The 26,499-nt window shown below is 39.8% G+C and overlaps 1 protein-coding gene across 4 annotated transcripts in view; it reads right to left on the bottom strand.

Moving 5' to 3' along the window:
* The window catches only part of phkb (phosphorylase kinase regulatory subunit beta), a 149,677-nt gene that overhangs the window by 40,533 nt on the left and 82,645 nt on the right, over positions 1–26,499 (bottom strand). For all 4 annotated transcript variants that reach the window (XR_004414549.1, XM_033036399.1, XM_033036397.1 and 1 more), the window contains 9 exons: positions 22,177–22,232; positions 21,851–21,944; positions 15,802–15,885; positions 14,624–14,728; positions 11,439–11,521; positions 11,245–11,335; positions 3,647–3,708; positions 3,401–3,563; positions 768–849 (listed from right to left, as the gene is read on the bottom strand). Coding sequence is in view for 3 of the 4 variants with exons in the window: in XM_033036399.1 (XP_032892290.1) it covers positions 768–849; positions 3,401–3,563; positions 3,647–3,708; positions 11,245–11,335; positions 11,439–11,521; positions 14,624–14,728; positions 15,802–15,885; positions 21,851–21,944; positions 22,177–22,232 (820 nt within the window). In the remaining variant the exon portion in view is untranslated. The remainder of the gene's footprint in view (positions 1–767; positions 850–3,400; positions 3,564–3,646; positions 3,709–11,244; positions 11,336–11,438; positions 11,522–14,623; positions 14,729–15,801; positions 15,886–21,850; positions 21,945–22,176; positions 22,233–26,499) is intronic.

Genomic DNA, 26,499 nt, shown 5'->3' on the forward strand with positions numbered 1-26,499 from the left:
TCCTCCTGCACATTTCCTTGCTGGATCTGACCTAATGTGCTCACCAGCTTGCTGCCAGAGCAATAGTTCATTCTCATTGCTCTCCAATTGGCCCCAGTCCAAATAAACCCTGCATCAAACAGACAATTGACGACAATCACGCGCAAAAATATTACTTCTTCGTGCATTTATAAAGAGCATAAGATGTAGGAGCGGAATTAGGCCATTCAGCCCATCACGTCTACTCCTCTATTTGATCACGCCGATCTATTTTTCCCCTCTTATCCCCATTCTCCTGCCTTCTCCTCGCAACCTTTACTAATCAAGAACCCATCAATCTCCGCTTTAAAAATACCCAATGACCTGGCCTCCACAGCCGTCTGTGGCAATGAACTCCATAGATTCACTACCCTCTGGCTAAAGAAATTCCTCATCATCATCGTTGAAAACATCAACGGGCACGGTGCCTTACGACAGTGATCGCAATTTCTACTGAAGTGTGGATGGCCGTTGGCTCGCTAGAAGCTCATCCGCCCTTTGACAGGTCTAGTTTTTGGTCACTGGCACCAGAATCGTGGCGACTCTATGTACTGCCTCGGTGGTCTACTATTCTTGCACTACAAATTATTTATGTATAGAATTTCATGCAGAAACAAAGAATTTCACTGTATCGAGGTTCATGTGACAATAAAGTACCACTGAACCATTGAATACTCGTGAAATTAATTTGACAAGAGTACAAACTTGTGCAGCAAGCCATATAAATATCATCACTCTGGACGACTCACCTTCTCCAGTTATGAAATTAGGTCCTTCCCTCTTCAGCAAAATGCTCAAGAGCACAGCTTGCGTGGCAAGTGAGTTGGATTCCTGAAGAAGATGAGTAAAACTTTGCTGAAACTCTGAGCAATATAGTGATTTAGTACAAAATATAATTTTACATTAATATTTTAAAAACAAAATTAATAGAGCAGTTCACATTCATTTTTTGAATCTAGGATGTGAATGGATATAAAGTCAGAGACGTCATGTTAAAACATTAAGATGGTGTCTTTGTGTGCTGAACCCAGTGAAGGATCTGCTATCATCCAATACAATCGCACTAATTATTTAAATCTGTTTTCTATCTGTAAATCTAACTCCATATTCTCTTTGTATTTTTCTCTTTGTTCTACCTATTGTCCATAATGTTGACTTGATTGGATTCATGTATACCATTGCATGATTTGATTGGATAGCATGCAAAACAAGCTTTTCTTTGCAAAGACACAAAGTGCTGGAGTAACTCAGCGGGTCAGGTAGCATCTCTGGATTGATGACGTTTCGGGTAGGGACCCTTCTTCAGGCAGAGTCCGAATTATCCATGTTCTCCAGGGATGCTGCATGACCCTCTGAGTAACAGGCACTTAAGTCTCTGTTTTGTAAACCAGGATCTGTAGATCCTTGTTTCTATATTTTGGAAGCTTTTCTTTGTACCTCAGTACTGGTGACAATAATAAACCTAACCTTATAACAATGATAAAATGTAACAGTGCTATCCTCATGATTGGTTATTTCTACCATATCATTGCCTGCTTCACCTCTGAAAGGCTAAACCAGCTGTTCAAATAGCCCTGGATCTTAATGGTGAGGCCCAAGGGAGCTGTGTGTGGGCCTGAACACCTTACCCTTCTAAATGCCTGTGGTACAACTGAGAGACAATAAAGCATAACAGCCTGCACTATCATCTATTTAAGCTATTAAAGCATTTCAATTTTTTTAATTTTAAAATAGAATTAGACAAATTAATATATAGTTAGGTTTATAAATAAAAGCAACTGAAGCTATACTTTTATATTAAATATTGTTATCGGGAATATGACCTGCAGAAATTTGTGTCAAGTGTGAATTGTGTAAATCACAATTATGAAGAAAAAGTTGTCTGCAGCAGTAACAATGGAATATTTGAAATGTATGATAATCACATGAAGATTATTGGCATTCTGCTATGGTTCTGGACATTAGCACAGATAACTTGTCATTTGTTTATATCTGGGCGGCACAATGGTACAGCGGTAGAGTTGCTGCCTTACTGCACCATAGACCCGGGTTCCACCTTGATTACGAATGCTGCCTGTACAGTTTGCACGTTTTCCCTGTGACTGCATGGGTTTTCTTCGGGTGCTCCGGTTTCACTTCAAAGAAGCACGGGGTTGTAAATTAATTGGCTTCAGCAAAATTGTAAATTGTCCCTAGTGTGTAGGATAGTGATAGTGTATGAGGTGATCACTGGTTGGTGTGGACTCGGTGGGTCAAAGTGCCTGTTTCCGAGCTGTATCTCTAAAACCTAAAGTCTAAACCCTGCTATCTTGGGATTGTTGCAAATTCATCACTTTTCTTTAATTGGTTTAAATGCTGATCTTCCTTAGCAACTATAATATATCTTAGATTGATACAAAAGGCAACTAAAAGACTCATTGGTGCACATGTGATGAAGCTGAATTTTAGTTAAAAATATAAGAAGATATTAAATAGGTTTCTGGGCTAGTTTATAGCTTATATTTAGTGTCAAATTAGGCTTGCCTCAGGTTGCAGTGTGTGGGATAATAAACACCATAACATTGTCTCCCAAGGGACAAGCAGAGAGAAAGAGCTAGTCACATCTTTGAAGTAAGATGCCATAAACCAAATGGCCAATGTTTATGAGGGACCAAATGACAGCGAGAAAGCAGCGAAAGAGCTAGGGTGATCTCTGTGAAGATAAAATGGCATTATCCAAATAGCCAATGTTTATGAAGGACGAGAGAGGAACAGGGAAGTGGAAAGATAAAATGTCGTAAACCAAATGGCCAATGTTATCTTGTAACATGTAAACAAAAGGCCTTTGATGTGATGCATTCTGTGGAAACCTTTTCCTGTACCTCTGACCATGACTAATGTCTGTGAAATGTGCTAAGGGGACAAAAAAACCCTATTTAAGACAATGTAATTCTGTTGTTCAGTGAAGTGGACAGAAGACGGTCAAGTGTCTGTATAGGTCACTTGACTGGAATTCTCGCTCCCTTCCATCGGCCGATGTTGAGTAAAGTTTTGAACTGGTCTACCAAACAGTTTGTGTGGTGTCTGTTTATTAAGAAGCGAACCTGGTTTAGTAGTTATAAAAGTAGCTTTTTCACATGCTGAATCCTACACTGAGAATTGAATGCTAGGCTAAAGTAAAAATTGCCCCTCATATGTCGGTGTGGATAACATAGAATTAGTGTGAGCAGATGATCGATGGGCCGAAGGACCAGCCTCCATGTTGTAATTTTCATTGAATCAATCGATCTCCCAGCAATACAACAAGCACAGCATTTCTCTCTGGTACAACACAGATACATGTTTAAGGAACCAGTACATATTTCAATAGAGAATGACAAGTAAATATAATTTGTTTCCTTACAGATAGTTTACTGACGATATCCGCTGTTGACCTAAACATCCACATAGCCGGATCTATATCCAAATGTTCCACCACATTTGGAATACTTGCTATACTTGACTTACGCTTCACTTTTGAATGTTTCGGAAATTCTAGTTCTTCCAAACCTTGGAACTGCGGAATTCTAAAAAACAATTTTATTAGTCATGCTGTCGAAAGGCAGTATAAAATAAAAGACAATTCCAAAAAGAATTAGTAGGAACATACTCTTCCTCTTCACTTATCCGAAGGAAGTCTAGCTGTTCCACGATTGCTCCAGATATTAAAGTCTGCAATACAAATTAAAAGAAGTTTGTTAAATGAAAACAATGTAATATTATCAAAGCTAGACAAAAATGCTGGAGAAACTCAGCGGATGAGGCAGCATCTATGGAGCGAAGCAAATAGGCAAGGTTTTGGGTCGAAACCCTTCTTCAGACCCGAAACGTTGCTTATTTCCTTCGCTCCACAGATGCTGCCTCACCCGCTGAGTTTCTCCAGAATTTTTGTCTACCTTCGATTTTCTGCAGTTCCTTCTTAAATGTAATATTATCAATCCTTTTTTATGTTGTGAACATTATGCTAGTACGATCCAGATGCAATTAGCAAAGGAAATTAAATTAATTCATTTGTATCTAGGCACATCAAAAGTAAATGCTGCAAAAACGCACAATTGGACATTATTTTATAAATTATGTTGGATATAAATTTGAGCATCGCATTAATGTAGAAAAGGCAACAATTCAAGATTCACCGGAATAGCTGATGTTGATATCCTGAATCGAAAAAAAGCCTTACTTCACCAGCCAAAATGGCAATTTCTGTGCCAAATATATTGACGTTGAAGTTCTAGCTAGACTTGAAACACCTTCAATGCACCACATTCCTCACTATTATATTACATTAGGTCACTATCTTTAACTAGATAACCAGATTTTATCTTACACAATAATATCCTGGAACCATTTTTACCTGGAGCGCCATCTGATTGCAACATTTCTAGGTTGTTTTACGCCACCCCTCCAGTAAAATGTCAATCACACTCCTAATGATATCTTCTATGAGATGAATTGACTGACACTGCCATCATCTCCAAAATGTTTATCCTGCACCGTTTCAGAGCATTGCTGGTGGCTATTAGGTGATATCATCCCTTGGCATGACTAGGGTTAGGCAGTCACAAACCAACCAAGCTTCAACAATTCAACAATGCTATTTGGTGTACACAGCTACGAACACAGTTGAAACTTCTGCAGACTATTGCAGAATTCTATGGGGGATTAGTGCTCAAGTGAAAACTGCTCCATGTGAGTACAGGAATTACTAGTGAGCTAGACAGTCATTTTAACGTCTGAGAACAATATGATGGCTGCTTCCTTGGTAATCCCTCAGGCTGAGCATTTTGAATAGAAGCTTCAGACTAGGTATCGCTGACAACTCAGGCAAAGTTGGGGATCTTGAAAGAGCAGGCATTGAACTGCTCACTTCGAAGTCAGACTGGCACCCAGTCATACTTGGACTGCTCTAACAATAAAGGTCATGGTCTCCATCACATTCAATCTTTCAAGCACTGGTTCTACCCTAAAGAGTCAGGTCACTTCTACGCTTCAGGAATAGATTCTTCTAAGAGATGAATTGGCCTGCACTACCATCTTCTCCAAAATTCAGGCAGTGATAAACTGCTGATAGACTCAAAATACGGGAGTAACTCAGCAGGTCAGGCAGCATCTATGGAGCGAAGGAAATAGGCAACGTTTCGGGCCTAAACCCTAGACTCAAAATAATAGAGTAACTCAGCAGGTCAGGCAGCATCTCTGGAAAAAGGAATAGGTGATGTTTCGGGTCGAGACCCTTCTTCAAACTTGATGATGGGTCTGATGAGGGATCTCAATCTGAAACGTCACCTATTCATATTCTCCAGAGATGCTGCCTGACCTGCTGAGTTACTCCAGTATTTTGTGTCCATTTTCGGTGTGAACCAGCATCTGCAGTTCCTTCTTACACAGTGATAAACTGCTGTTTTGTGTCATTTGGGGGACTCGCCAAGTTGTGACAGACCACCAGAAGAATTTTAAACAGAAAGCCCCACTTCATTCAGAGTAAATCATTTTTACCAAACGAATCCTCGGGCACTACTCCCCGAGGGATGAGTGCCAGCTTTTACTTCATTGGCTTGTTTCCGGCTCATATTCCATGAAATCTAATTGAGCGTTGCTGCAATCTAATTGAGTGCTGTTACCATGACAACAGCAGGACACCAGCGGAGAATGTTCATGGCCTTCTCAAAATATGATTCACTGTTTGTATGGTATAGAATCACACCATGGGCTTCGTACTTATGATCACCTGCTGTAAGCTATGTAACATAGCCAACAGGAGAGCTCAAGTTTGCTTGTGGGCTACATTTGAGTAGGAGTAGGGGTAGGCCACTTGGCCCCTTGAGCTGATTCCACCATTCAGCATGATCATCACCTTGGAAAGAGACAATAGACTACAGATGTTGGGATCTGGAGCGACAAAACAAACTGCTGGAGGAACCCAGCAGTCAGGCAGCTTCTGTGGAGGCAAAGAGATGTTCGAAGTTTTGGTTTGAGACCCTGGTCAGGAGATAGCTATTACAAAGCGTTGAGGTGAAGGGGTGAAGCAGGAGCTAGCAAGTGATAGGTTGTCAAGCTGCGGAAGATTTGCTAGGTCGATCTCAACTCTGTAACCTCAACTCAGGCGGCATGGTGCTGCCTTACAGCGAATGCAGCGCCGGAGACCCGGGTTTGATCCTGACCAAGGGCGCTGTCTGTACGGAGTTTGTATGTTCTCCCCGTGACCTGCAAAGGTTTTCTCCAAGATCTTCGGTTTCATCCCACACTACAAAGACGTGCGGGTTTGTTGGTTAATTGGCTTGGTAAATGTAAAAATTGTCCTTAGTGTGTGCAGGATAGCATTAATGTGCAGGGATCGCTGGTCGGCGAGGATCCGGTGGGCCTGTTTCCGCGCTGTATCTCTAAACTAAACTCTGCATTTGTATTCTGAGTAATTATTTCCCACCTTCACTTTTTCCCTTCAATTTCAGTGGATAATTGAACGAAATAAGAGAGTGATGAAAAAAAAACCTGGGCATAACCAATATGAAGATTTCAGTCATGATTCTCAGATTACAGTGACTCGATGTCAACAAAATTTCTTTAAAAGGCGGAAGCAACCAACAAAGTCATAGACTGGAAAGTCCCCATACTGTTGCACGCTGGCTGAGAGGGTTCGTTAAAGAATTATCGGAAATCCACATCAGCTTTGATCCAAAACTATCTGTGGATATAGGCACCACGTATCAAGTAAGGAGCATTGCCTCAAAGGAACAAATTATTGGCATTCAGGGTTCTTTACCATTTCAATCCGTTGTGTTAATTAGTCTGCCTGGAGGCACTACAACAGATTAATGTCTGTTTAATAATGGAGAAGCATTCCAATTATTCCAAATAAGGCGGTTCTTGAGATTCCCTTAATTTAATTGTTTGAGTTAATACCAGCTAGAAACATAATGACCAACAACTGATCCAATAATAGATCCAATCTCTGCAAACAAATACAGTTTTCAACCAATTAGTCGGAACTCTGGGTTATGGGAAAAAAACTGTGATGAATGCATGTGTTCTCAAAACCAATATCCCTTCTGGACACCATTCAGAGCCACTGACCTCTGTATCAGTCAACCAGTGACATAGAAACATAGAAATTAGGTGCAGGAGTAGGCCATTCGGCCCTTCGAGCCTGCACCGCCATTCAATATGATCATGGCTGATCATCCAACTCAGTATCCCGTACCTGCCTTCTCTCCATACCCTCTGATCCCCTTAGCCACAAGGGCCACAAGGGTGACAAGGGAATACTTCCATCAAAGCTCACAACATTGTTAACATAAAGACTACATCACCCTGCTTTGATTTTGATTTGTGCACTATACCATTATCACTCTAGATTTTGTGATTCCAGTGAAGAGGAAGCCTTGACAATAAGTCAATGTTACAAATGGCTGTTGTAACAATGTGAAAGGGATCTATTTCTGACAGGGAAACTTATTTAGTAATTGATTTAGTAATTGACTTATTTAGTAATTATTTAGTAATTGACTTATTTAGTAATTTAGTAACTGTTCCAGCTGCTACGGTCAGGCAAACGCCTCCGTTGCCATGCTGTGAGAACGGAGAGGTTGAGAAGGAGTTTCTTCCCAGAGGCCATTCGGACTGTAAATCTCACCAGGGACTAACTTTACTGAACGTTTTTCCTTCCAATATTTAATATGTAAAAGAATATGTGTGTGTTTATGATTGTGTTTAGAGTTTGTTTGGTTGTTTGTTTGTTTGTCTTTTTGCACAAAGTCCGCGAGCATTGTCACTTTTCATTTCACTGCACATCTGGTATGTATATGTGACGAATAAACTTGACTTGACTTGACTTGGGCGGCTTCGGTGGGCGGCGCGACTTTCGTCAGCAGCAGCCTCTGCAGTCCGTCTGCGTTTTTATTATTTTATGTCTATGTTTTTATGTAGTTTTTGTTATTTTTTGTTGGGGTATGTGTGTGGGGGGGTGGGGGTGGTGTGGGGGGGAGGGGGTAACTTTTAAATCTCTCCCTGCACGGGAGACCCGACCTTTTCTTTGTCGGGTCTCCGTTGTCGTTGGGGCTGCAACGAGGAGCGGCCTCCAACAGGAAGACCGGGGGCTGTGGTGCCGACTACTCACCTCACCGTCGCGGAGCTGGCCGAGTCCAGAGCGGGTGGAGCTGTGGTGGACGCTGCTGCGACCCGACCCCCGGAGATTCGGTGGCTGCAACTGCGGGTTTGGCGGACAGTGACACCGGGAGCCCGCGGGACCCTGGAGGGAGTCCGCTTTTCGGGGCTCCCGCAACGGCGACTTCTCCCGCCCGAGTTGCGGGGTTGAAGAGCTCCTGGAGCGGGGCCTTACATCACCGCCCCGCGCGGCTTGGAATGGCTGCGGGACTGCGAGCGCACGCCGGGGGCTCTAACATCTAGAACCCGGTGTGCGACCTTGCATCACCCGGCGTGGCTTTAATGGCCACGGGACAATCGCCATCGCCCGCCGGGGGCTTTGACTTTGACTCTGACATCGGGGTGGGGGAGTGCAGTGGAGAGATAAGTTTTTTTGGCCTTCCATCACAGCAATGTGATGGATGTTTATGTAAATTATGTTGTGTCTTGGGTCTATTTGTTTGTAATGTATGGCTGCAGAAACGGCATTTCGTTTGGACCTCAAGGGGTCCAAATGACAATAAATTGAATTGTATTGTATTCTATTGATTGACCCACAGAGATTAATTCACTGTAGTTAACCATGGAACAATAAGCATGATAGCCTAGTGATCAGTTATCTGAATCATCTTTGGAAATCTAAGCAATGACTGAGTACAACTGAAGGAGCATTACCTTATTCTATCTCCACATTTCAGAATAAGTGGGAAATTCTGCGAACCGTTCATCACATGTGTTATGAGGCCGTGCAATCTGCGAATAATCTGCACCCTTTTCTATATCCACCTTTGTAATATTGTCGTATTCTCTTCCTGCCATATTTCATCAGCACTGACACCCTCTTCCATTTATGTTGCAATCTTTTTCAGACTATAATTCCAATTTATACCATGCAATTAACTTGAACTCACAAGCTCCGCAGCCCACGCCCAGATTCATAAAACATAGAAAGGTACAGCATAGGGTTAGGCCCTTCAGCCCCCAATGTATGTGCCAGCCTTGATGCCAGATTAAACTAATTTCATTTGTGTCTATGTGATCCATATCCCTCCATTCTCTGCATATCCGTGTGCCTATCTAAAAACCTCTTAATCGCCATTACTGTATCTGCCTCCACCACCATCCCTGGCAGTGCGTTCCCAGCACCCACCACCCTCTGTGTAAAAAAACTTATCGTGCACGTCTCCTTAAACTTTGCCCCTCCCATCTTAAAGCTATGCCATCTAGTGTTTGATATTTCCGCCCTAAGGAAAATAAACATTCCAGTAGTCTAATGCCCCTGTCCCACTTAGGAAACCTGAACAGAAACCTCTGGAGACTTTGCGCCCCACCCAAGGTTTCCGTGCAGTTCCCGGAGGTTTTTGTCAGTCTCCCTACCTGCTTCCACTACCTGCGACCTCCGGCAACCACCTGCAACCTCCGGGAACCGCACGGAAACCTTGGGTGGGCGCAAAGTCTCCAGAGGTTTCCGTTCAGGTTTCCTAAGTGGGACAGGGGCTTTACACCTCAATTTCCTTGCCGACCAATTCTTGCTCTTGATCCACCAACACCTCAATTTTAAGATTCTAATCTTTGCTTTCAAATCTCTCAAGGTCATGCCTTTTTTCCAGCCAAACTATTGAGATCTTTTTGAACCTCCATTTCTACCTTCCTGATTTCAGTTTCTGCTATTATGTTTCATGTGTCTAAACTCTTAACACTGTAGTATGCTGCCTAAATATCTCTATCTCTTTACTTTCATCTGAATGGCGTAATCCTAGAGTCCCCTTCCCAACGGCACTGAGGAAGTACTTCACCAGAAGGATGTCAGCAGTTTAAGACTGTTTACAAAGGGTGAGGAAGGATGGGTGACAAACGCTAGCCATGCCTGTATGTCACTGATTGAAAAAATGAATGAAATAAGAAAGGATTTCTGAAAATGTGTCACTTTTTACTTACCTGTCGTGAAGTCTCCTTACATGATCATGAGTAAGTTAATGGTCTCATGAAGTGCCTTGGGAATATATTAAAATAACTAGACCCAACTAGATTAGCCTTCATTCTTTTCTAGGCTCATTTTTATCTATCTCTATTCATTGTATAGAGTTGTAAAAGCTGATTATCCAGAAAACTTCCCATCCTTGATCATATTTTAGACGCAGGGAGCAAGTAGACGTACTGAATTTCCCAAGAGAAAAATAAATCAAATCTGTGTTGCAAATGTTCATTTTTTTCATTGTAACGTTGGAAATCATTCTGGCAGGACAATTTATCATATTTCCATCTGCATGTTATCATTTAAAAAAGCACTAACAGCTGGAATACGATGTGAAGAAACACTTGGATTTATATAACGCCTTGCACCTCTTTCCGTTACCTCAAAGTATGTTACAGTAACTGCAAACGTATCATTACGTGAGAGACAGATGAAACAATTTGCCAACAGAAGATTGCAACAAATAGTTAGCTGACAAGGAACAGTTTATGACGTAGTTTGCAGTATGATCACTGGTCAGGATATCAAGAACATTTCCTCAAAAATAATATATAAAGCCCCTGTCCCACTGTACGAGGTAATTCAAGAGTTCTCCCGAGTTAAAAAAAAAAATCGGACTCGTTGTAAGTACGCAGAATGTATTTACCGGGAACGTCGGAGCTCGGGTGGTCTCTTAGCGGCTCGTGACACTAACGGCAGGTACCCGGGAAATGCGGTAAACTCGTGAAGATTTTTCAACATTGTGAAAAATTTCCACGAGAGCCCAGAGTACCCACGAACGGCCATTGCTGTAATTCTCCGAGTTTGAATCAGGGGAAACTCGGGAGAACTCTTGAATTACCTCGTACAGTGGGACAGGGGCTTAACTTAGCAAATCTCCAAATAAATGAACACATTCATTATTCGTTTAAGGATCTATAAAATAATTGGGCTGGAGTCATAAGAGACTGTAGATGCAGGAATCTGCAGTAATAAACAAACTGCTGGAGGAACTCAGCAAGATGAGCAGCATCTGGGCATTACTGATATCCACAGATTGTAATCATGATTGAATTTACACCCCCTTAAAGGATCATGTTTTGACCTTGACATACCTGAAGTCTATCGACATGAACTTTTACTCCACCAACCATGCCATTTTTAAAAGCTGCCAACATGTCCAAAATAGGATTGAGTCGACTCCCCCTAAATGAGAAAAAATGATTAACCGATTTAGATTTAGGAATAGTAAACCATTAGGAGGAAAGAAAATGCAATAGAAAGTAATCCTAACAGAAGACCATCTTACTTTATGTTATCTTCACGGATTAGAACGAGGAATAGTGGCCGTCGATTCATCTTCCAATATTGCTTAATAAACAGCAGTAAATTCTGTGGATCAAAATGATAAACATTACAGGAATTATATACATTTCAAGAAATGATAGTGTAATTATCTACAGTGCCCTCCATAATGTTTGGGACAAAGGCCCATCATTTATTTATTTGCCTTTGTACTCTACAATTTGAGATTTGTAAATAGAAAAAAAATCAGATGTGATTAAAGTGCACATTGTCAGATTTTATTAAAGACCATTTTTACACATTTTGGTTTCACCATGTAGAAATTACAGCTGTGTTTATACATAGTCCCCCCCATTTCAGGGCACCATAATGTTTGGGACACTTGGCTTCACAGGTGTTTGTAATTACTCAGGTGTGTTTAATTGCCTCCTTAATCTCATTGAAACATATAAGATCATGAGGGGCCTTGATCGGGTGGATGCACCGAGGATGTTCCCAATGATCGGGGAAACTAGAACTAGGGGACATAGTTGTAGAATAAGGGGGGGCTCTTTTAAAACTGAGATGAGGAAGAACTTCTTCACCCAGAGGGTGGTTAATTTATGGAATTCACTGCCCCAGGGAGCAGTGGAAGCAGAAACGTTAAATATATTTAAGACTAAAATAGATGTTTTTTTAGCTGCCAAGGGGATAAGGGGCTACGGGGAGAGGGCAGGGATATGGACCTAGGTATGGTTAGTATAGTAAGACCTGAGTGATCTCCTGGACAAGTGTCGATCGCCTGGATTGGGGTCGGAGAGGAATTTCCCGGATTTTTTTCCCGAATTGGACCTGGGTTTTTATCCGGTTTTTTGCCTCCCCCAGGAGATCACGAGGTTCTTGGGGTGGAGAGGGGTGATAGCGGTATAAAGGGGAGGGTAGTGTCTTGTGTTCTGTGTCTACTGTTTGTGGGTAAGTGTGTCTGTTTAGTGTTCAGCCATGAGCGAATGGCGGTGCGGGCTCGACGGACCTGGTGGTCTACTCTCGCACCTACTTTCTATGTTTCTATGTAATGCAGGAATAAGAGAGCTCTCAGCACCTAGTCTTTCCTCCAGTCTTTCCATCATCTTTGGAAACTTTTATTGCTGTTTATCAACATGAGGACCAAAGTTGTGCCAATCAAAGTCAAAGAAGCCATTGTGAGACTGAGAAACAAGAATAAAACTGTTAGAGACATCAGCCAAACCTTAGGCTTACCAAAATCAACTGTTTGGAACATCATTAAGAAGAAAGAGAGCACTGGTGAGCTTACTAATCGCAAAGGGACTGTCTGGCCAAGGAAGACCTCCACAGCTGATGACAGAAGAATTCTCTCTATAATAAAGAAAAATCCCCAAACACCTCTCTGACAGATCAGAAACACTCTTCAGGAGTCAGGTGTGGATTTGTCAATGACCACTATTCCCAGAAGACTTCATGTACAGAAATACAGAGGCTACACTGCAAGATGCAAACCACTTGTTAGCCGCAAAAATAGGATGGCCAGGAAATACTTAAAAGAGCAACCACAATTCTGGAAAAAGTCTTGTGGACAGTTGAGACGAAGATTAACTTATATCAGAGTGATGGCAAGAGCAAAATATGGAGGAGAGAAGGAACTGCCCAAGGTCTAAAGCATACCACTTCATCTGTGAAACATGGTGGTGGGGGTGTTATGGCCTGGGCATGTATGGCTGCTGAAGGTACTGGCTCACTTATCTTCATTGATGATACAACTGCTGATGGTAGTAGCATAATGAATTCTGAAGTTTTTAGACACATCCTATCTGCTTACGTTAAAACAGATGCCTCAAAACTCATTGACCGGCGGTTCATTCTACAGCAAGATAAAGAAGGGGTTCGGCCCGAAACATTGCCTATTTCCTTCGCTCCATAGATGCTGCTGCACCCGCTGAGTTACTCCAGCATTTTTGTGTACCTTCGATTTTCCATCATCTGCAGTTCCTTCTTAAACACAATGATCCCAAACATACTGCTGAAGCAACAAAGGAGTTTTTCAAAGATAAAAATTGGTCAATTCTTGATGGCCAAGCCAATCACCCGATCTGAACCCAATTGAGCATGCTTTTTATATGCTGAAGAGAAAACTGAAGGGGACTAGCCCCCAAAACAAGCATAAGATAAAAATGGCTGCAATACAGGCCTGGCAGAGCATCACCAGAGAAGACACCCAGCAACTGGTGATGTCCATGAATCGCAGACTTCAAGCTGTCATTGCATGCAAAGGATATGCAACAAAATACTAAACATGACTACTTTCATTTAAATGACATATCTGTGTCACAAACAATATGGTGCCTTGAAATGGGGGGACAATGTATAAACACTGCTGTAATTTCTACATGGTGAAACCAAAATGTATAAAAATGGCCTTTATTAAAATCTGACAATGTGCACTTTAATCACAGGTGATTTTTTTTCTATTTCAAATCTCAAATTGTGGAGTACAGAGGCAAATAAATAAATGATGGGTCGTTACCCCAAACATTATAGAGGGCACTGTACATGGTGGAGTAGAGCAAGGTGCTGTTAATATACTGGAGACAAAAGATACTGCAGATGCCTGAATCTTGAGCAAAACACTAAGTATTGGAGAACTCGGCAGATCAGTGGAGGGAATGGACAAGATATCTCCAACATGATTTTTGAAAGACCCTCTCTCATTGCTACACCTCTGTGATTCCCTAGTCTGAAGAAAGGTCCCAATCCAAAATGTCACCTGTCCATTCCCTCCCCAGATGCTGCCTGACCTGCTGAGTTCCTCAAGCATTTTGTGATTTGTACTAATAAACTATCATAATTTTATTCATATCCACAAGCAATATTATTACTGATTACAGTTTCCAGTTTATTGAGTTTAATATGGATATGAAATAATTTCCATGCAATTGTTATATTTTATAAACATTTAAAGCCTTGAAATATAATTGAATTGATCTTAATGGCATTTATGTTTTTTTATGCAAGAAATAAAACCAATAATAGAACTGATTCAGGATTAAGTATGTATAAATATTATTTTGTTTTATTTGCACGGTAAGTTATTTGCATATCAATTAACAAAGTTGTGGACTGTACTTTAGATAAAGTGGAATTTAAAGGGTTTAGCCGCCACCAACAGTTCAGATGGTCGATAGACTTGCAGAATACCTTTATGTCATCAATCAGCAGCATGACGTCTTGAGCCATGTAAAAGTCACTCAAATCAAAAACAATGGGATAGCAAACAATTGTTTTTCCTAGAATTCTGTAAAGCTGTGGATAAAAGCAGAATTTATATGTTATTTGCATTTCAGGACATAGATGAATGACCAAAAAAAATCTAACAAATGCAATCTGGCTAATTTTATACATTCATGCCATTTGCATTATATAATTGCTTTCCTTCGATTACTAGATTCTTATCAGATTTAACTCGAATCACTAATCATCTTGATATGAATACACATGAAGATATTAAATATCATGAGTGATATTTGTGAGATAAAACCAGACTTGGAGAACTAACAAACTCGTAACATTTACAGGGTACTTCAAATTAAGAATGTATTTTGAAATTAATCTAAACATAGGAAATTCGAATTAATTCACTTAATTCATGCAATCTGAATTATTATTCTTAAATAATGTGTTTTATCACAAAAATGGTCAAAATATAAAGCATTATAACTAAACATTGACCTAAAGCTAAATCCATGCTACTATTTTTCATCTCTTCCTTGGGTCAAATAATTACATTCACTTTTTTTTGGCATATATCGCTTTCTAGGTTCGATAATTAAATGGAACTAGCAAGTGGTATAATTTCACTTTTAATATTTAAGGAATTGATAATTTCTTGATTACAGTCTAATAGCTGCGAAAAAATTAATACTCAAATTTTGGAAAAAACTCTGTTCCAATTAAAATGTGGATTACGGAAATGACTGAGACCTTGCATTTTGAAAAAATAAGATGTGTCTCAAACCAGAATTTTTTGTTAGAATATGGTCTCCATTTATTGAATTTTTGAAAATGTAAATTGATTCAACACAAAATCAGAGTTGAAACCCGAGTTTGGGACTGGATGAATAGTTACACTTAACATTTCCTGGATCTATCTCCATAATCTTGTCTGGTAGTTTCCTTTCCCCCCCCCCCCTTTTTTTTTTCTTCTTCTCTCTCTATTACTTTCTCTCATCTTTTTCTCCCTTTATCTTTATTCTTTAAAATAAAAAACTGAAGCTATGTAAGAAATCTGTAATTAAATTGTCGCTTGCTGTTATTTGTATACATGCTTCCAATAAAAATATTTATTAAAAAATATATACATTTAATGAATTACTTACCTTTGATGTTCCAATACATCCAACAGGTCTGTTGGGTCTTCCAGACAAATTAAGTTTTTTATTTACACCCAGATGGAGGTAAGCCTGCAAGCACAGCATTCATGAAAAAATAATATTTCTTTCCAAATGTCTTCTACAAATTGAATGGCACCAATTTAATTCTTCAATAACATTTTCAAATCTAGTACGTGTAGGTATTAAAGCAAGCAGCATCATCATAATTTTAAACTGTGCACCATCCACATTTTAAAAAATCGAATCAATAAATTCACCATATCACTCAGGGACATAGCAATGTACAGTGCTGCTTCATAAGGAGATACATAAGCAAGCGAGAATACACATCATCAATCTGGGCAGCTTTTCAAACATTTTCTGTGGTTCCACACAATCTTTCTCTCCCACTCCCCCTCTGTTCTTAATTTGTTTTATTAGACACCGACAATAATTATCATATTTTCTTAAGTCAGGAACATCCATACTGCATTACTTAATACATTCTCCACCATAAAAATGTAATATGCTTAGCACATTTTGACACAGCAAAATGTGTTTCTGGGCAGCACTGCAATGTATAAAATCCTTATCCCCTCCTCTGCAGGCACTGAATAGGGAGATAAAGTAATTCTGCATTGAGCATGTGATTATGCAGTCTCCAGAGTTTTAAAATGTCTTCAACCAAACATTATAAAGCAGATTGGATAATTTATTTTAAAGCAGCAATTGTTTATAAAGGGCTTTCCATTTTATTTTATCTCCTTTCTCGCTACTACTCCCTTGCTTATTTCTTTGTCCTAATTAAATCTTCTACCTTATCTCTTTTGTTCCGTGTCTTTTCCCCTCTATAGCTCATTCATCCTCTTTGCCGTTTCTTCCCTGCTGATCTTGCTTCTTCTTTTCCTTCAAGCCTTGTTTCCTTGCTTTCTTCCATTAGCCCTCCCTGATATTCGATTCGATTTTCTTCCTTCAGTTAACATTACAATATTCAACCACCCAATTTCAGAATATATTTCATTTCGCCCCTTTACCTGCTCATATATACTTCGTTATATCTCAATACTGCATTTTGATATATTGATATCGCTTATTCTACTATTTACGAGGTTTTGATGGAAGTAAAGTCACTGATGAAATCTCTGAATGTAATAAGGCAAAGGACATTGCCCTGAGGAACTCCTGCAATGACGTCTGAGAATGACTGAGGACCAACAACATAATTAATGGAATTCTAGTTGCCTCATAATAGGAAGGACATGGAAGTATTGGAGAGGATACTGAGGAGGTTTAACAGAATGCTGCCATAATTAGGTGATATTAGCTATGAGGAGATGTTGGACAAACTTGGATTGTTTTCTCAGGAACGGTGGACATTGAGGGAAGATTGGATAGAAGCATACAACATTATGAGAGGCATAGATAGGGTAGATAGTCAGAGCATTTTTCTCCAAGTTGGAAATATCAAAGATGAGAGGGTATAGCTTTAAGTTGAGTGGGGCAAAGTTTAAAAGAGATGAGCGGGGCAACTTTTTTGCACAGAGGGTCATGGGTGCTTGGAACATAGTGCCGGGGTGGTGGTGGAGGCAGATACTATAGTGGCGTTTAAGAGGCTTTTAGATAGGCACATAGATATGCAGGGAATGGAGGAATATGAATCAGGTGCAGGCAGAGGAGATTAGTCTCTTGGCGTGATATTTGACTCCGTGTTGAAATTTGACAAACAAGTCAATGCCGTGGTAAAAGCTAGCTTCTTCCAGCTTCGGACGATAGCTAAAATAAAACAATTCCTCCAATTTGACGACCTCGAAAAGATCATCCACTCATTTATCTCCTCCAGCCTCGATTACTGCAACTCCCTTTACACTGGCATCAGCCAATCATCCCTGTCCCGCCTGCAATTGGTCCAAAACGCCGCAGCGAGACTCCTGACGGGCACCGGAAAAAGGGACCACGTCACCTTGATTCTGGCCTCTCTCCACTGGCTCCCAGTGCGGTTCCGAATCAATTTCAAGCTCCTTCTTTATGTCTACAAAGCCCTTAACGGGCTTGCCCCACCTACATCAAAAATCTGCTAACCCACCACACCACCTCCAGGTCCGTCAGATCGGCCGACTTGGGGTTACTGACCATCCCGCGGTCTAGGCATAAGCTCAGGGGCGACCCCGCTTTTGCGGTTGCAGCTCCTAGACTATGGAACAGCATCCCTCTTCCCCATCAGAACTGCCCCCTCCATCGATTCTTTTAAGTCTAGACTTAAAACTTATTTCTACTCTCAAGCCTTTCTTGAGGTCCTCTGAGGGAGCGCTGTATGTATGTATCTATGTATGTATTGTTGATCTATGTACCATGTTTGTAGCATGTTAGTACCTGCACTAATGTAAAGCACTTTGGTCAACGAGAGTTGTTTTTAAATGTACTATAAAAATTAAATTGGCTTGACTTGACTAGTCTAAATGGCATCATGTTCGGCACAGACATAGTGGGCCGAAAGGCCTGTTCCTGTACTGTTCTATGTTCCATGTAACTACACTGATCTCCATGTGAGCAAAGTATGACTAGACCTTTGAGTATTATGCCCTTGATGCATATTGGCATTAGGGCTCCTTGATTCTGCACTTGGTCAATGTTACATTGATCACAGGGCCAGTCAGTCTCATTCCACCTCTGGAATTCACCTCTTTGGTTTATAATTGGATCAAAGCTGTGAGATCCTGGTGTAAGTAGTGGTGATAATTGGAGGTCAATCATTCTTTAGGTTAATTTTCTGATAAGAGCAATATGTTAAGCAGAGTACATATGGCTTTCAGTATAGTTCAAGACTTGATTACTATTCAATGAGAACTTTTTACAAAAAGATTGCATGGTGTAAAAACAATCTATAATATATATATCTCAAACACTTTGCTTGTACAAAATGCACAACCATTGCACACTTTGCATGGAATTTGTCACATATGACTGCTACTCTTGAAAACTGGAAACAAATATAGAATATTGGTTTTCACTTTAAATGGCTTTGCATCGATATATTTCAGCAAGACATCCATGCAGCCTTCCCATGTAGACAAAACAAAAACTAAATTCAAACTGTTACTATTACTTCAGGCAAATAATACTCCTCAGAAATAATGACTGATCTACGTAAGAGTTTGGGTCGATGCTTAATTTGTCAGGAACCTTCTCATGGTCAGAGCTTATAATGTTTACGCTTCTAGTAGCATTCCCAAGAGGTTAGTGACAGTTCCCAAAAGGCCACTAAAAATGCTCAAATCACTCCCCCTAGCTGCCAGAGTCGACCTCATGTGTGAGCTGCCATCTATCCCTCTTCTTCTGTGTCCCAGCCTGAATTTCTTAAAACCTTACAATAAATAAAATTCCCAAATATGAACTAATTTTACTCAGGGGGTGAATCTGGCTTCAGGAAGACTGCAGAAAATGGACTGCAATGTGCAGAATCTGAAAATAGATCAAATGAAGACCAACCTAACTTGGTTAAACACATGTGTAGGAAGGAACTGCAGATTCTGGTTTACACCGAAGATAGACACAAAATGCTGGATTAACAGCGAGGGAGACACAGAGTAAGGAAGTGTAAGGTATGAAAACGAACCATCAAAAGGGATGATATCCCCTTTGATGTCTCATTCTCACACTTCCTTCACATCGGGACAGAGCTACCAGCCTTGGAGGGCATCTACCACACGCGGTGCCTCAGGAAGGCCCTCAGCATCCATAAGGACTCATCACACCCCTGCCACGGTCTGTTTCAACTACTTCCCTCCGGCAGACGTTACAAGGCCTTCTACGCCCGAACCTCCAGACTCAGGAACAGTTTTATCCCAAGAGCTATAGCGGCTCTGAACCGGCCCTAATGAGTGCCCCCCCACCCACCCCCTTTGGACAGTCTCCCTCAGATGGTCACGTCAATCAATTCAGCTTGCTTATTTAAGTATTGTATTTATTTACCTTTCTTGTACATCAGTGGAGCTGCACACTAAATCTCGTTGCACTGACATGCAACGACAATAAAAGATATTATTATATTATTATTTTCTCTGTGTCTCCCTCTCCCCTGACTCTCAGTCTGAAGAACGGTCTCGACCTGAAACGTCACCCATTCCTTCTCTCCAAAGATGCTGCATGTTCCGCTGGGTTACTCCAGCATTTTGTGTCTATCTTTGGCTAAATACATAAATGCATGAGAATAAACAAAAAACTTGGAATCTAAAGCATGTACCTCATGGTGGCCTTGTTCACAGATTTGGAATTCAAATGTAAAAGAACCTTAAAGAAAATAATGATATAGACTGTCTTGCTCATTACTCTCATATCTGTTTCCTGCTGATTATTTTACAGCAGGGGCTAACGTTGACCCTACCATGACAGAAGGCTGTTGTCCTCTAATTGATAGATTTAGAAAACATTGGATAATTGTGCCAACTTCATCTATATACGACATTCAATACAGGTAAGATTGGGCTTTTTTGTTTTTCAAAAGGCTCGTTAAAGTAGTTCTAACTTGTGCACAAATAAAATTTGATGTTTAGTTCTAATATTTACGTTTTGTATCTGCAGCCTTCAATGCGAGCAGTTGCTGGAAGCAACGGTATATCCTTGGGTAAGGAAAATGAAATACCGTGAGCCACTTGGTTGCAGCAAACCACTACAAGACGCATAATGGGCACAAAACCAGACAGAGTGCCTTACTTCAACGAAGCAAGTCGACTCTGCAAGTTCTCCTCGCTACCACATTGGGAGTTCTACCAAAAGTGAGAGATCAATCCCTGCCTAGTCAAGCAGTATCCTTGCAAAGATATACTCAGTGAATCAAAGCTTTCAGCCAACACCTCTGATCCCACTGGCGGTACATACCGACCAGCAACGCCAATACAATTGTACAGTCTACAATCTTTAACTCCCCTGCTGACAAAGTCGCAAGTCTTCAGGTCAAATGTATGCTGATCACCATCTATTACATTGCCCTCATTCAAATCCATGTTCCTCTATGTTAAACACCACTGACAGCAGAAAAAGCACAGAAAACGGAATCAAGGGATATGGGGGAAAAGCAGGAACGGGGTACTGATTTTGGATGATCAGCCATGATCATATTGAATGGCGATGCTGCCTCAAAGGGCCGAATGGCCTACTCCTACACCTATTTTTTCTATGAATACCCGTCACTCTCATAAATCTATCAAGTCACCAATTTGCACAAAGCAATGCTGCTCTTTGTTAAAATGTTTACTTTGGTACATTCTGAATCATAATTAACTAAGGTATAACGTACACCTTGAATAGATAATTTAATGTCCCTAAATTAAGACAAAGAATCACATTCTAACTTATGGTCCCATATTTTGAAAAATCAGGTGTCCTCATCTCTATCATTTGTTCTTACTATTGTCGAGGATGATTTTTGGTTGATCCTTCATTCCAGCAAAACATTGCTGCTGCCAGAATAAAGCCCAAATTAAATCCCTTAATTCACTTGAAGGAGAAATACAACACTCTGTACGTAATATGCTCATATACATCATAACAAATAGAGTTCCTTAGTATGATGACCACATGTAGTCGAGTTTGATTTCATTCACTCTGTAATTTTATGCATCAGAGAATTTAGGCAAATCACTCTTAGCAAAACAACAAAAACCTTATCATGTAAAGCAGTTTTATATTGTTGCCAATAACATTTTCTGTACAGATAATCCAAGTGCCCATCGGTATTCACGGTAGAGAGATGAAACACAAACACGTATATTGGAGAAGATTGGGACAAACAGTTAGAAAGATGGAGCATTTATGGCAATCAATTTTTAGGAAATTTAGAAGTTGTTATTCCAGTGCAGCTTTTGTGCAGTTATGGGACCGCTGCCATGTATCACAATGCTTAATGGGTTGTGTTAGAAGCAGAATGTTGGTTGCATAGCAATATAATCGCACCTCCATTTTACAAAACAATAAACGAACATTCCTGGTGTAACAGTGCTGTTTAATAGCCATAAACCTATTGAATGCAACCTTCCAAAGCGAAGATGCTACCGTTTACCTTCACAAGCTCTTGTTGAGGCCATATTTGGATAGGCTCCACTTGCTGAGGTGTCTGTGTCTGTATTCCAAATGTGTTGAGGAATACTTGAAGTCTGCAAATATAAAATGGTAATTTACATTATAACACAGCGCAATAATAAAAGCCTTGTAAAATGCTGCAACTGGTTTATTAATGCAAACCATTAATGCCTACGGACACGATTTATAACTAAATTAGTATTCTCAGTGCGATTGTTGTATAATCATTTGGCTATAGAACAAATAAATACTGTAGATAATGCAGAAGCTTATAATAGCCTGTCTAATGGGCGATGCTTCACATACCGCTGGCTTTCAGCAATCAGGGAGACATGAACTACCACATCGTTTTCTGAAAGACCCTGAAAAACAAAATAAATCATTGTATCAGAGAAAATAATAGCAATATTATATTAACTTAGAATTAGAAGCAAATGAAGTATATCGATTAGTCTGCATCACAAGGACCTGCTGAGTTCCTCCAGCACTTAGTTATTTGCTGATATTGATTACTCTGTTCTGTTACACTACATACCACCTTATGATCAATTCAGATTTGCTGACAGAGCATTGCAGCAGTCTGCAGCTAAAGTCTATTAATCTAACAACTTCCCAAAGGGGCTTAGTGTCAGGGTTATATTATATGATGCATAACTGGTATTTGGTGCCATACTTTCAACGTGATCAGTAGAGTGTCTCTTTAAGGTTCTGCAGGTAATGGTGTAAAGCAAATACCATTTGTGATACATTATATATTATTCACCAGTTATTTTACTGCCAGTACAAATGCACCAGATTTGTCTTAAACTGAAGATATCGATCACCCAAACATGCAAAATGCTACTGGACTAATGACATGGTGTCATTTCTTATTGATGCCTCCTATACATCATAGAGCTAAAGCAGATCTTTACGCTGTTAATGTGTCAGCTTCTAATCTGTCGCATTGTTGAAAATTAAACCCAAAGCAGAGTCATCTATTAAATCCACAACCATGGGAGACTGCTGGTGAATAATGCAGCCTAGACTTGTGCATTCCTGCCAAGAAATATATTGCACAGGCTGGGGAATGAAGGCAGACACTTCATTTCACTGTGTAATATTTTTAATGAAAGAGAATATATAACTATCAGTAAAAATGTTTAAAAGATTTACAAGCAATTGGTTTGGGCAGAGGGGAGATAGGAAAAAAAAGCTGAACCTTCAACATAACTATTGCTATAATTTCTCCAATTTGCTTCAGATTGGCGAGGAGCTTTGTGCTTCTGACATCTTTCAGGGAGAGTAAAAACATGTATCCTTTCTTCAGTCTTTCGTACTGACCTCAAGGCCACTGCAAGTTTATTTTCAAAATCGCTGCTGTTTACTCAGCACATCAAGATTTTCACAAATCGTTCAAAGGATCTGATCTTTGTTTGCTTAGATTGGTACAATGCTGCTACCAAGCTATCTCCATATGTGCTTAAAGTAAAAGACAGCTTACTAAGAATGACCCCTTCCAACAGTGAGGGTTTTTTTCTCACGAGGAATGAAATGATGAAGGAAAAGAAAATGCAGCTACCACTTTGATTTCAGTCATTTCTTCTATTTTAATCCATACGGCTTGAAAGCCACGAGATACTATGCAGCTCATTATCTGAGAAAATCGCAAGCTTTTTATTTTGGACTTCAAACGTTGTTGTTTTTATAAATCATTCCCATCCCTTTCCCTTTATCCTCAGAAGATACTTTTATGGTTCTACATGAAAACATATCAACAGTCTTTACAACAAATATTATTGGAAATATTGTGTCATTATGGTTTTGTTTGCTAATGGCTGACTTTTCTGTTTTGGCAGTCCTTTGCTGCCAATGGAAAAGCATTACACTTTAAAATACTTTAGAACTGCTCAGGGTGCAAATTAAGTTTGGAATTTATCGTTTATTTAATCCAAAGGCCATTATTGCAAAAGAAATGGATGCTCTGTAAATGTATTCAGATTTTCAACGGCAATTCATCAGAACTCTGTCATATTTCTACACAAAATATAACCTAGTTAAGTATTAATTTGTTTTAAATCATACTGCTTTAACTGTCTGGCAAAACTTGATTTGTATAATATTGTCAGGTGTCCTAAAGTACCATGAATAGCTTTTTTGTTGCATGCTATCCAGTCAATGAAATGACTATACGAGATTACTATTAAGCTGTCCGCAGTGTACAGATACAGGATAAAGGGTATATCATTTAGTGCAAGATAAAGTCCGATATAAGATAGTTCAATGGCCTCCAACGAGATAGATGGGTGGTCAGGACCGCACACCAGCTGGTCAGAAGACAGTTCAGTTGCCTGAAAACTGTTGGGAAGAAACTGCCCCTGAATCCGGAGGTGTGCCTATTCAAACCTCTTGTCTGATGGGAGAGGGGAGAAGAGGGAGTGACTAAGGTAAGACTGGTCCTTGATTATGCTGGTGGCCTTGCCGAGGCAGCATGAAGTGTAGATGGAGTCAATATTATTTCAGAGATGGGAATGATGGATATTGATATAGAAACACGCCACATTGATTTAGAGGACTTTCATACTGTTCTACAATTAGTCTGGTCACTCGACTAATCACATTGCAATCCTTTTTAACCTCATTTTTCAGCCAAACAACTACCAGATTCAAAGGATCACTCCTGCCATTCCTAGCCTCGCAAGTACGATTTTACATTAAAAGCATCCCTCCCTTCATTCCACTATTCAAATAGCACTAAAATCCACAACACATCACACCTTCTCACTCAACTCCTGGGAGGTGCAATCTCTCTTATTCCTACTGTCCCCAGTCTCAAACAGTTCATCAATGTTTCACTTAGACTGTTTGAGACTGGGGACCTTATTGTTTTAAAGAGGTTGAGAAAGAGGTTAGCATGCAATAAAAGCTTTTCACTCTACCATGGTACACGTGACAATAAACTAAACCGAATTGAAATGACACCCAGGATCATGAGTAGCAATAGACTCCAAAATAACAAAAAACATCCATAACAGAAAATGAATACTGCTTAAAGAATTGACATTAATAAATGAATGTAAAGGGAGGTACAATGGAGCACCATGTCCTAATCCTTTCTATTTTACTGAGATTATTTTTTAATGCTTTCAAGTGAAGTCAATGACAAGTTACATCTGAAAAAGTATCAAGGAAGTGATTAATTTTAGTTTTAGAGATGCAGCGTGGAAACGTGCCCTTTGGCCAACCGATTCCGCGACGACCAACAATCACCCATTCACACTAGGGACAGTTTACAGAAGCCAATTAACCTGCAGACTTACTTTGAGATTTAGCAAATTGACAGCATTTAAAAATGTATATGTCTAAGATTTAAAAATATAGACTAAAATACTGAGGCCTGTCCATTTACAGCAATGTTATGAAGTGCACCTGTATAAATGCAATTAAACTTTCAGGAATAAACAGCCATGGTTATTTTTTTTAATGACACCAACAGAATACTTCACAGAACTGTCACCAACAAAGTACTGCGCCCATATTGGAAATATTTGACCTACACAGGCTCATTATATCCTTTTAATTTTGATGACAGTAGAGGCTGCTGTTGAGTTTGCTCAAAGGCTATACCTTTGTAACTGCTATGCCTGACCTTGGGACTTTGTACTTCAAGTTTTGATACTGATTTGAATCCTTCCTGCTCTGCCTCACATGTTGCTTTAGTATTCAATGTTGTTCAATGTGTATTTGCACAACTTTAAATGTGTATTATAAACTAGGTGGTATTGTTTCCAGCAAACCATTCATTTTACTATGCATTTTAACAAAAAGAAAGCAATTTAACTTGCAGATTTCGATATTTCAGGTCTTGAACCAAGCACTTTAATCAGGTTGGATCATTTCAGAATAAACAGCCAAATAAATATGCACTGTTATTACACAAACATTAGAAAAAGTTTCACAGTGACATTAACACAGGTTCCACTTATTCAAATGAGTAGCCTGAAGCCCAAAGTGACTCATATAGCATGTAATCAAAAGTAATGCAGTTATTTTTGGAACAGAGATGAATTCAGCCTCCAGTTAAATGCTCTATTTTCTAATCTAAATTCACATCTTTTATTGTCTATGAAATAGGAGTAAAATTGAAATGTGGAAGAACTGGTTACAAACATGAGGATTTGCTTCCACATTTACTACTATTCTCTTGAATTATTAGATGATTTACATATTGGAGTAGGGAAGCTTTTAAAAAAATGTTCTTCAGTGAATTTTATTTGGACTTATTTGCAATTGTTCCGGGCAGTGCATGTTGTACAACTGTAAACATCGCAGTTTGAAAAGAAAAGAGCAGTGCCAGCAGAAATATAAGTAGATATTGCCTAGGGTGCAGCATGTTCAAACCTAAATATAGGCCTGCATCAGTGAAAAGGTTAAAGTTAGCTGATAACTGTACAAGATTTCAAGATGGTGCCAGCATTAGAATTTCAGTATTCCATTGGGTGAATTATTCAATGTCATTCGCTACCATAATGTGCAGTGAGAGGAAAAATAAAACTGACCTTTCCCAAGACTACGTTTTGAATTTGCATGGATAGTTAGAAATAAAATAGTCTTCCGTCACAAAATCCAGAGCCCCAAATTTGAAAATTC

This window comes from Amblyraja radiata, chromosome 17, assembly GCF_010909765.2.
Source record: "Amblyraja radiata isolate CabotCenter1 chromosome 17, sAmbRad1.1.pri, whole genome shotgun sequence".
Classification (NCBI taxonomy): domain Eukaryota; kingdom Metazoa; phylum Chordata; class Chondrichthyes; order Rajiformes; family Rajidae; genus Amblyraja; species Amblyraja radiata.